The sequence below is a fragment of the Dioscorea cayenensis genome, chromosome 11 (assembly GCF_009730915.1).
Source record: "Dioscorea cayenensis subsp. rotundata cultivar TDr96_F1 chromosome 11, TDr96_F1_v2_PseudoChromosome.rev07_lg8_w22 25.fasta, whole genome shotgun sequence".
In the NCBI taxonomy this organism is placed as follows: Eukaryota; Viridiplantae; Streptophyta; class Magnoliopsida; order Dioscoreales; family Dioscoreaceae; genus Dioscorea; species Dioscorea cayenensis.
This window is the reverse complement of record NC_052481.1, coordinates 22356983-22367940: the sequence shown is the minus strand read 5'-3', so window position 1 is coordinate 22367940 and position 10958 is coordinate 22356983. Positions and strand designations below refer to the sequence as shown.

Below are 10958 nucleotides of genomic sequence, written 5' to 3'. Positions count from 1 at the left end.
TTTACTGTTTTCTTGCATTCATTCTAGTTACTGGTAGCTGTGTTGGAGAATGAGGTTATCTTTTCATTCGAATGTGATTTCTTGGTGATTGCTATTAGATCTACTGTTTTTGTGTGCCATTGTTGCATGAATTGAAGTGAATTTGCAATTCCATAGTAGATCTATTGTTGATTGATTACTCAGAGAAGTATTAGTTGATTGGAGACTGGAAATTCTTCATCATATTGATAAATCGAGTGGTGATTGAATTAATTCATTACACGCTCTTACAAATAAGATCCACTAACGCCAAAGTATTACCTTGAGGAAAATTTTCAATGCAAATAATAGGAAACATTAATTTTACAAAATCCATTTATTAAAAGTGATTATGAAATTGCATAATTAACTTTTAAGAAAAAAGGGTCATGCAACATATATACATATCATACAACTAGTTGTGAGTAGGATAAATTAAATAGCATGTCTTAAAGAACCATGGAAAGTTATTTCTCTGAATGTAAGTAAGGCTATCAAGCATATTATATATTCAAAACAAAAACCTAATAAATAATGGGTTGTATTTTGGCACAAAAATCTAGGATTTTACTGCTATACCTGTGATTAATTAGTTGAAGAATTCTGCACTTTGATAATTCCCCCAAAAATTGAATGTTTTTAATTAAAAGGAAAATTTTATTGTGATAGATATGATTTTCATATATTTTTATTTTTTAGAGTCTGTGTCAAGATGATGGTATTAATGTTTTCTTTATAAATTTATTTACAGGATACATGAATTAATTGTTTAAATCAAAATTAAACACACATATTAATAATCTACAAAAGGTGGCAAAGAATTAAGACACATATATATGTTACGTACGTATACAGATAGGTTCAAAAAAAATATTTTCAAAACAAACACCCCATTAATATACAACTTCCTATAGCATAAAAATCTTTATTAATCAATTTTTATCAAGCATTCAAATGATGCAACAACCATTCAGTCAAGAGGGTCCAAATGACATACTATTTCACCTTTAGCTAGCATATATATTATTAAAAAAAATCTAAATTTTTTATTATTTCATAATGAAAAACGGTAAACATGTCACTCAATCAAAACATGAGCATTCAGGAAGTGTATCTAATTAAAGTCAAGTAAAGCTTGACCGTGCATGCATGTGTGTGGATTAATGGAAAGCATTACTTAGCATGAACCAAAAAAACAAAAAAGCGTAAAAGAGAACACCAAGGTTTCCATCCATTGATCTCCTCTTCATTATCTTTCTAAATCTTTTAACTGATTGGTCTCTCTTGTGTTGTGTTGACGGGTGTTTAGCTAGCTAGCTAGCATGCCCTGATTTTATAGGGTTGGAAATATAATATTTTGGGGGTGAGAGAAACGTACGGCATATTCAATATTAATTTAATTATATAATTTCATCATTTTCTGTATCTATATTATTTTTCATTTAAACTCTTAAAAAATTAAAATTTTACTCAACAAATGAAACAGTTGGCATTGGAAACTCATTAAGACTAACTAAATTTTAAAATCCTTTTATTATTATTTTTATTTGATGTGTGGAAACATTATTATTTTAAATTTAAACCAATCATATTTTAGCATATTTTTTAAAAGAACTGTCTTTTATATTTCTAAATAAAAAGAACAAGATTGTTGATAATATCAACTTAACATGAGCTAGGGGTTGTATCTTAGCATTAATCGAATCATATTCGTTTTAAAAGGAAAATCTTACTAAATTGATTATAATTTTTTTTTTGAATAATAGACGACGAGCGCCTTTTTTTATGAATATAAACAGTATTAAATAGTATTAGAACCCGGATGTACAGTATATTTACAGTATGAAAATAGTATAGAAATCCCGGATGAACAGTGTATGAATAGTACGGGGAACAGTCTGTTAGGGGAGAGATTTGAACCCATGACCTCCCCCTTACACTTTGATGTCATGCATTGGGCTATCCAATGGTTGACAAATTGATTATAATTTGTGGGCAAATTAATAACATTAGAAAAAAAATTCCTTAGTAAAAAAATTGATGAACCTCCTATCAATAATATAAAAAAAAATTGAGGATTTATTATCAATAAATTTTAAACAAGGTGACCAAATGGAGAGCATTGGATTTTTTGACTTTTCAATTTTTAATGCCAAAGGACCACTATGATACAGTGAGTTATTTTCGGGTATATTTATATACAACCCTAATATTGTGTTGAAAGTCCAGAGAATTCCCCATTCATGACCTTTGTAAATGTTTTAAGAGCAAATTATTTTTAGTTCAAAGTTCCTGAACCTCTTTTCTTCCAACGCTTTTCAAAATATTTTCAGAAAATTATTTGTATTTAATCTAAAACCAATATGGACTTGTATTAAAAAAACAACATTTAAAAAACATAGATATAAAAACATAAAACACTAGCCATAAGCATCCATGTTTGTTAAACTTGAGCCAGTCTAGGCACATTGCTATAGTTAGCGGGACCTAGGCCTCATATATGTAGAGAACCGAAAATGTCATCTGCAGATGTGAGAGCGCGAGAGGGGAAAGAGATAGAGAAAGAACAGGTTGAGTGAGCTCAGGAGTTATTTTGATATTTTATTTATCCAGGGAGCGGGAATAGTTGGGCGATGATTCAACCGCCTCAGGGACATGCATAGATTCAAAATTTATGCACGTTACTTGAAGATGAGTATATATATAATCAAAATCTGATATTGTGTAATCTTCTTCTTTGTGAATAGTCCCACATTGGTAAATGACCAAAAAATTTCACATGAATGCATACATTTTCTTCTTTGCTTTCTTGAATTATTCTTTTGGGCCTGTGATGGGCGAAATCGGTTTTATTGCGGTTTCAAATGTGTTGAAGAATAAAACCAGATCAAAGGGGAAAACAAATCAATGCAATCACACAAACATGAGAGATTTAACGAGATTTGACAGAATATGTGTTAGTGTAACAAGCCAACAGAAACGATAAAATGGCAAGCTAAGTCGTCACACGGATTTCATCGAACACCTTGCGTGCATACTTTATAGAAACACCTTGTCATGCACCTAAGTTTACAAGCTTCTAAATAACAAAAATACTTGATAGATATAGCTAACCGGAATAATCAATGTCCAAGAAAACAACCAACATATTAAAGAACATCATGTGTGCCGTATTGACATCAACCATAACCATCCAAAAGAGCAAAAAAGGGAAGAACCATTAGAAAGCAAATAGATGAATGCAGAATAAGCATGGCAAAATAAATACCAATCAACAGTTAACACGAAGATTTACGTGGAAAATGTTAGAGTAAAGAAAGAAAAAAGTACACAGATTATAAGAGGAATGCAAAGACTTCTTTGAATTGATTCTTTGAATTGATTGCAGATCTATTTTTCACTGAATACAACAACATATATATATATATATAATGAAGATGACACCGTTTCATGCAAAGAATGAAACTTACAACAATGTGACACGTAACAATAACTACCCATTAATAAAACAAGGTAACCACGAACTGCATGTAACTATGATAACTACCTCCACGTTGGATGCCACCGATTCATCATCTTCAATCAACTTCAACAGAAAACTCTTGCAGGAAAAATTAAGGGAGGCGGTGAGGCGATCAATCAACTGTAGAGATGAAGCAATACATGGTGAGAGTGAACAATAATGGGGAGGCTCCAAATCCCTAATTCCTTTCACAAAAAAAATTTATCTGAAGCACTCAATTCTTCTCCTTCATCTCCCAATTCCTAGCTCTATTAAGAAGCCAAAAACTGCCAACCTCTTAGTCTCAGATTGAAATACGGTAATTAAAATTACAGTTATTCAGAAAACCACCAAGGTACTAAGGGGGCGTTTGGATCACGGATTAAGGGCTTGGGAATGGGAATCTCATTCCCAAGCCCTTGTTTGAGTAATCGGGAAAGGCGTGAGTTACTTCGTACGTGGGAAAAAGGATTACTTTCTGGGAGAGCGATCCTATTCCACCCAAAATGGGGAGAAGTATGCCTTAGTTATAAAATTACTAATATACCCCTAGCATATATAATTACATATTTATATATTTTAGTTTTATTTATTAAAATAATTTAATTAAATTATTTTGGGGAAATTAAAATTAAAAATAAATAAAAATTTAATTAATTTAATTAAACGTATTTAATGATATTAACTAATTTAATAAATATATAATTGTTTAATAAATTATTAAGATTAATTATATAATTATAATATATTGAAATATATATTTATATTATAAAAATAATTAATAATAAATAATGTTAAATATTTTCATTAAACATAATCTATTATTTTATATAATATCATATTATTTATATACAAGGGTATTGATGTAATTTTACTACATCCTACCTTTTCACTTTTTTTATTCCCAATCCCTATTCCCTTAAACCAAACGCATTATTCTCATTCCCCTTATTCTCATTCACATTCCTCTTCTTTTTTATTCCCCCTATTCCCATTCCTATTCCGCAATCCAAATGGGCCCTAAATATTACAAACAACCCATTTTCCAACCTACTACATATCTAGGCAAACTTTGGGTGAAAAATGAAGCTGAAGATCACATTATGCCTATGTCCTCGGGAGCTGTAGTTTCTCTTATTCAAAAATTAAGATTACATATTATATATATATACCCTATCTGGTGTACTTTTACCAAAATATCACTATATAGTATTGCGGGGGCGTTGCCCCTGCACCCCAACACATCTCCGTTCCTACACTACACTACTCCGGCATCTGCTCGGTTCGACAAAATGTCACTTATTCATGATTAAAAACAATAACATTAATTATACATTTTTATTTATTTTTTTCCATTTTTTTTTTAAGGTAACATTGGACTCAAGTAATAGCATTAACAACCAGTTGACCTTGGGATTGTGCAGCAAATTATCATACTTAACTTACTATACTTAATCTTCCCACCCATTTACCTACCTTAAATAATCATACCGTACTTTAGATAATAATCCTTTTCCAATTGCCATGAACACTTCATAAAATTAATATTATAATTTAATTTTTCTATTTCTTAGATACCAGCCAACTGTTTTAATAAAAAAACACAAATATTTATTAAAAAAAACTCCAAGAGAAATAAGAAGCCAAATCCAAACAACCATTTGACAATCTCAATCATTCAGACCAAAAAACAATAACATTTTTATAGCATTGAATTTATTCAAGAAAACAAGAAACACAATTAAACTCTCATGATCATCACACTTATCAATTATTCATAGTGAAAAATAGTAACATTATATTCAACAATAACAACACTTGAAGTAGCATTCATATAATTTGTATGTAGATTAGCAAATCCACGTGCCATCCTAAACTTCCCACGGCCACCAACAATAGCAAGTTCCCTATCTGTTTCCAATATTGGGTTTCTTGACAATACACTAATAGAACTACCATTGAACTCACAGGAAGTAAACTCAAAGTCCGCCATGAACACAAGCATGGTCTTGTCCTGCCCTGCAGACACCGAAAGTCCTTGTACTTGTCCTACCACCTTTGAGTTTGGGTCTTGTCCTTCAGTCAAAGGTGTATCAAGGACATAAACTACCCCAAATGGTGCAAGATTAGAGGCATTGACTACGGTGTCTTTGGGCTTGGCAACCAACACTGCAGTAGGGTGGTCTCCGTTGAGGTTTTCTTGGTAGAAGAAGTGGAGGTGTGTTATCTTCTCTTTGCCTAAGGAGTAATGCGCATGGCCTTGTGAAATTATGGTTAGAACAAAGAGGAGAAGAAGAGGGATTACATCATTCATTCTTTTGTTGTTCATCTTATCTCTCTAATCCTTTGCCTTTGGCTTTGGTCATGCTTAACTCCCTTGTCTTATATATGGTGAAGGAAATGAATAGCTTAATGCAAGGGTAGGGAGTTTTCTTCTGTAGCCGGTGCAATGTATGGATCATTTGCCAAGTGGCGCCAACCATGTTGGAATACATATTTTGTTATAGAACAAAGAAGTCAATGGCTGATGGTTGGTATTGGGCACTTGCAATTTTTTTTAAAATAATATAAAAATACTTATTCTGACTCTCAATTATATAATTTTTTTTTTTTTACAGATTAGTTTTGTGGCACTTGCATTTTTTTATTAGGGTAAACTATTGAGTATATAAAAATATTCATTCTAATCCTCAATTATATAATTTTAAAAACTTAATTTTGTGTGAACTCAAAAAATGAACTCTATATTTTATAACGTTGGTGGATGCAACAATATTAGATAGAGGAATAGAACGGGTGAATAAATTTATATAGTTTACTTAGATAAAATGAATTTTTTATATTTTAAAAAAATTAGAGATTATTAATCACTTTAAATATTATGATGATTAAAAAAATCATTATAATATGTATACCTTGTAAATAATGAATTTATATTAATTTTTACTCGAGTTCCCTGTCCCTTGTCTATAACCCCGCCTCATCTTGCACATCTTAATATTGTGCTGAAAGAATTTTAAGAACCACAAATTGAAATCTTCTAATTATATATATTCAAAATTTTGGAGAGCGTCACTCATATTTTATTCCTTTCATTAATAAAGATTGAAGTCCAGCGCTTGTCCATTATTTTTTTTAAAAATAATAGCAAATAAATATGATTATGTAATATTTTTTTTATTTATTTTAACTTTGGCATCTCGAGATGTTGAATTTCTTTGCTTAGTATAGCATATGTTTGCTCACCCTTAACTGTGAACGTTTCAATCCAAAAAGGTTTTTTATGTTTTGCTGGAAGTCCACAGCATGCCCTTCTCATGAGGCTTTCTATATGTTTTAAGAGCAAATTATTTTTTCATACAATGAATAATAGGCGACAAATGCATCTTTTTCATACAAATTTGATGAACTATTTTTATTTTCCAACGTTTTCAAAATATTTTTAAAAAATTATTTGTGTTTAATATAAAACCAATATAGACTTGTATTAAAAAAACAATATTTAAAAAAAATAAATAGAAAAACATAAAGCATTAGCCATATGCATCCATGATGTTGTTGAAACTATAGCTGGGTAGGACTTAGGCTTATATACATATATAACCAAATCTAAGCTTGTGTTCTCTTCTACTCTTCATAATAGTCCTACGTTGGTAAATGACTAAAAATCTCACATGAATATACATACTTTTTTCTTTGCTTTTTTAAATTAGTTTTTTTGCGCTTGTGATTGGGCCAATTAATTCGTTTTTATGGCAGTTTTGAATGCCACTTATTAATTTATGACCAAAAACAATGACATTAATACATTCTTATCTTTTAAAAAAATGTAAAATTACAGCAGCATTAACAACAACACATAAGTCATAAACATTTGAATGCATCCTTTTAAAAACTCTAATTCATAATGAAAAAGAGTAACATTATATTCAACAATATGTGAACTTTTTATAATAATCCTCCTCCAATTGCCATGAACACTTCCTACAATTAATATTAGAATTTAATTTTTCTATTTCTTAATTATCATGCAACTCTTTTATAAAAAAATACAAACATTTATTTTAAAAAAAAATCCAAACAACCATACAACGATCTTGACAATCTCAGTCATTCACAAAGAAAAACAATAACATTATTATAGCATTGAATTTATTCAAGGAAACAAGAAACACATACATAATCAAAGATCATGAACATTACATTCATATTTAATTATTCATAATGAAAAACAGTAACATTATACTCAACAATAACAACACTTGAAGTAGCATTCATATAAGTTGTATGTAGCTCAGCAAACCCACGTGCCATCCTAAACTTCCCACGGCCACCAACAACAGCAAGTTCCCTGTAATTTGTTTCCAATATAGGGTTTCTTGACAACACACTCATTTCAGGGAAAGTGATGGGAAGTGGGGGAAGTGGTCTGACTTCCACCACTTCTGGTGTTCATTTAGTCTGAACGCGGGGAAGTGCTCACTTCTCCCACTCCGATCAAGTGGATTTTTGAACTAAGCCCACTTCGGTATTTTTTCTTGAAGTGGGGAAGTGAGACAATCTATAAAAACTAACTTCACTTTTCACTTCCAAAAATCTTTTTGAATTCATAGACCTTCATCCAACACCTAAATCTTTCGATTTTATTCTCACTTTCTGATAAATGAACATCAGAAATCCTGGAAGTGTATCACTTTCCCCCACTTCAGCGAACTGGCACTTCCCCCACTTCCTGACTTCCCTCCACTTTCCCTGAAATGAACGCCCCCTAACAGAACTACCATTGAACTCACCAGAAGTGAACCCAAGGTCCACCATAAACACAAGTATTGTCCCGTCCCGCACTACAGACACTGAAAGTCCTTGTAATTGTCCTACCACCTTTGAGTTTGGGTCTTGTGTTTCAGTGAGAGGTGTATCAAGGACATAGACTTCCCCAAATGATGCAAGATTAAAAGCATTGATTGTGGTGTTATTGGGCTTGGCAACCAGCACTGCAGTAGGGTGGTCTCCACTAAGGTTTTCTTGGTAGAAGAAGTGGAGGTGTGTGACCTTCTCTTTGCCTAAGGAGTAGGATGCATGCCCTTGTGAAACTAGGGCTAGAACAAAGAGAAGGAGAAGGAGAAGAAAGTGTTTTACATCATTCATTCTTTTGTTGTTCATCTTATCTCCCTGTTCCTTTGTCTTTGGTCTTCCTCAACTCCTTTGTCTTATATATAGCGAAGGAAAATGGATAGTTTAATGCCAAAGGTAGGGAGTTTTCTTCCTTAGTTGGTGCAATTAATGTATAGATCACAATGGACCAGCCATGTTGGAATTCAAAGTCAACCAATGGAGGCCACTTGCATTTTTTTTTATTAGGGGTAGATGATTGAATATAAAAATACTTATTCTAACTCTCAATTATATAATTTTATTTATTTATCCGCTTAGTTTTGATTCACTTCCATTTTTTTAAAGTAGGAATAGATGATTGAGCATTAAAAATATTAATACTAATTCTTAATCATATAATTTTATTTATTTTGCCAGCTTAGTTTTGTGTGAATTCAATAAATGAAGTATATATTTTATAACATTGGTGGTTGTGATATTAGATAGAGGAGTAGAGATAAATTTATATAGTTTATATAATAAGATAAAATGAATTTTCTATATTTTAAAATTTTAGATATGATTAGTGACTTTAAATATTATGATGATAAAAAAATCAATATCCTATAAAAATAAAATTATATTGTTTTTACTTGAGTTTTCCCCTACCCTATCTATAACCTGTCGAGTTAATTTTTTGGGAGGCTACTGAAATTTAGGTTTGTTTCTTTAAGGTAACCAATCTTTAATTTATATCAAAAAGGTTACCTAGATTATGTTTGTGTTTCACCGGCAGGTCACCGCATCTAATCCAACTGTTAATTGCTGATGTGGAGGCCAACTTACACAGTCAGCTGGATTAACGCCTAAGGTTTTCCACGTTGGACAACCCATCTGGACAAGTTGCCTCGTCAACCTTCCACACGTCGCCAAAGCCCCTTCATCTCGAAAAACAAGGCCCAGACAAGACCTCTTTCTCTGTCTTCTTCCATATAAGATTTTCCCTTCTTTTCTCGGTTTGGAAGGGAGCAGACTGAGAGTAGAAGAGGGTTTCGGTGGAGAAGAAGGTTTCAGTAGAGAGGAGGGTTTCAGGGTTTTGGTGGAGAGAAGGGGTTCAGGGTTTCGGTGGAGAAGAGGGTTTCAGTGGAGAGGAGGGTTTCAGGGGTTCAGTGGAGAGGAGGGTCTCAGGGGGTTTGGTGGAGAAGAGTGTTTCGGTGGAGAGGAGGGTTTCAAGGTTTCGGTGGAGAGGGTTTTTCGGAGAGGAAGGTTTCGGGTTTTGGTGAAGAGGAGGGTTTTTAGGGTTTTGGTAGAGAAAAGGGTTTCGGTGGTGCTGCTTCTCGACGAGGGTGATCAAGGAAAGGTCTTCCAGAGAAGATGTCTCAGAACTCGGGAGGTACGTGCGTGTGACGGATGAAGCCCCGAGTATTGTAGGGTGCCCTCTTGTAGCCCCTTCATATGCATTGTTGTTGTAGTGTTTCCTTGCTTCAAATGAAGGGTTTATGTGTGTTGTTTTTACTTTTGTAGTTATGGTTCATATGTGTTTTTTAATTTTCTAGTTGTGAAGGGTTTAGGTTGTGTATAAATCATGATGGTCTCGTGATTTTTATTAACTAAGTGGATGGAGATATTTTTATATCCAGTATAATAAATTATCAATTTGGTTGTTTAATTATGTCATATTTGTGGTGGGTTTATACTTTTCTTGCTATTTAAAAGTTTTGCATTTTTATGTTGTTTAAGGGGATGGAGTTTCTTGTATGCACATCATAATTAATTATCAATTTGGTGGCTTAATTATGTGATCTTAGTGGTGTTTTTTTTATTTTATTGATGTTTGGAGGTTTTGCATTGTTAACTCGCGATATAAAATGATGAACTTGTGATGTGAGGAGATGGAGTTAATTTTTTGCACAACATAATAAATTAGTGATGTGATTCCCTCGTCGATGGACCTGCTTTTGCATTCTTATTCACTGATGTGATTTTGTAATACTTGAGGGGATGGATTTTGTAATAAATTAAGAATTTGGTTGCTTAATTATGTGATGTGTGTGTGTGTGGTTTTTATATAAATGGATTTTTGAATGTTTTGGAATTTTATGTTGTCTAGAACTAATGAAGTTATGATGTGATTTTTTTAATTCCTGGAGGGAGTGATTTTTGTATACACAGCAAAAAAAAGTTTTCAATTTGGTGCTTAATAATGTGATTCAGTTTTTAGTGTTTTAATGTTTTGGATTTTTATGTATTGTAGAGGGGGTGAAGTTGATATATGAATTTGTAATACTTCAGGGGATGGGGATTTCTGTATAGACAACATAATATTGATTTACCATATAACCTA

General features: G+C 32.2%; 2 protein-coding genes across 2 annotated transcripts in view; both read right to left on the bottom strand.

Annotated features, from left to right (window-relative positions):
* Window positions 1-5291: 5291 nt before the first annotated feature.
* LOC120271795 (dirigent protein 4-like) lies at window positions 5292-5849 on the bottom strand. The gene has a single exon (XM_039278467.1). It carries the CDS (start codon window positions 5847-5849, stop codon window positions 5292-5294), a length of 558 nt encoding a protein of 185 aa, XP_039134401.1.
* Window positions 5850-7735: 1886 nt separating this feature from the next.
* Window positions 7736-10958, bottom strand: part of LOC120271794 (dirigent protein 4-like) — a 4539-nt gene continuing 1316 nt past the window's right edge. The window contains exons 2-3 of the mRNA XM_039278466.1: window positions 8293-8619; window positions 7736-7914 (exon numbers count right to left, since the gene is read on the bottom strand). Of these exons, the coding sequence (XP_039134400.1) occupies window positions 7736-7914; window positions 8293-8619 (506 nt within the window). The remainder of the gene's footprint in view (window positions 7915-8292; window positions 8620-10958) is intronic.

Coding starts and splice junctions, on each gene's coding strand:
- LOC120271795 (XM_039278467.1), bottom strand. CDS start 5,849: ATGAACAACAAAAGAATGAATGATGTAATCCCTCTTCTTCTCCTCTTT.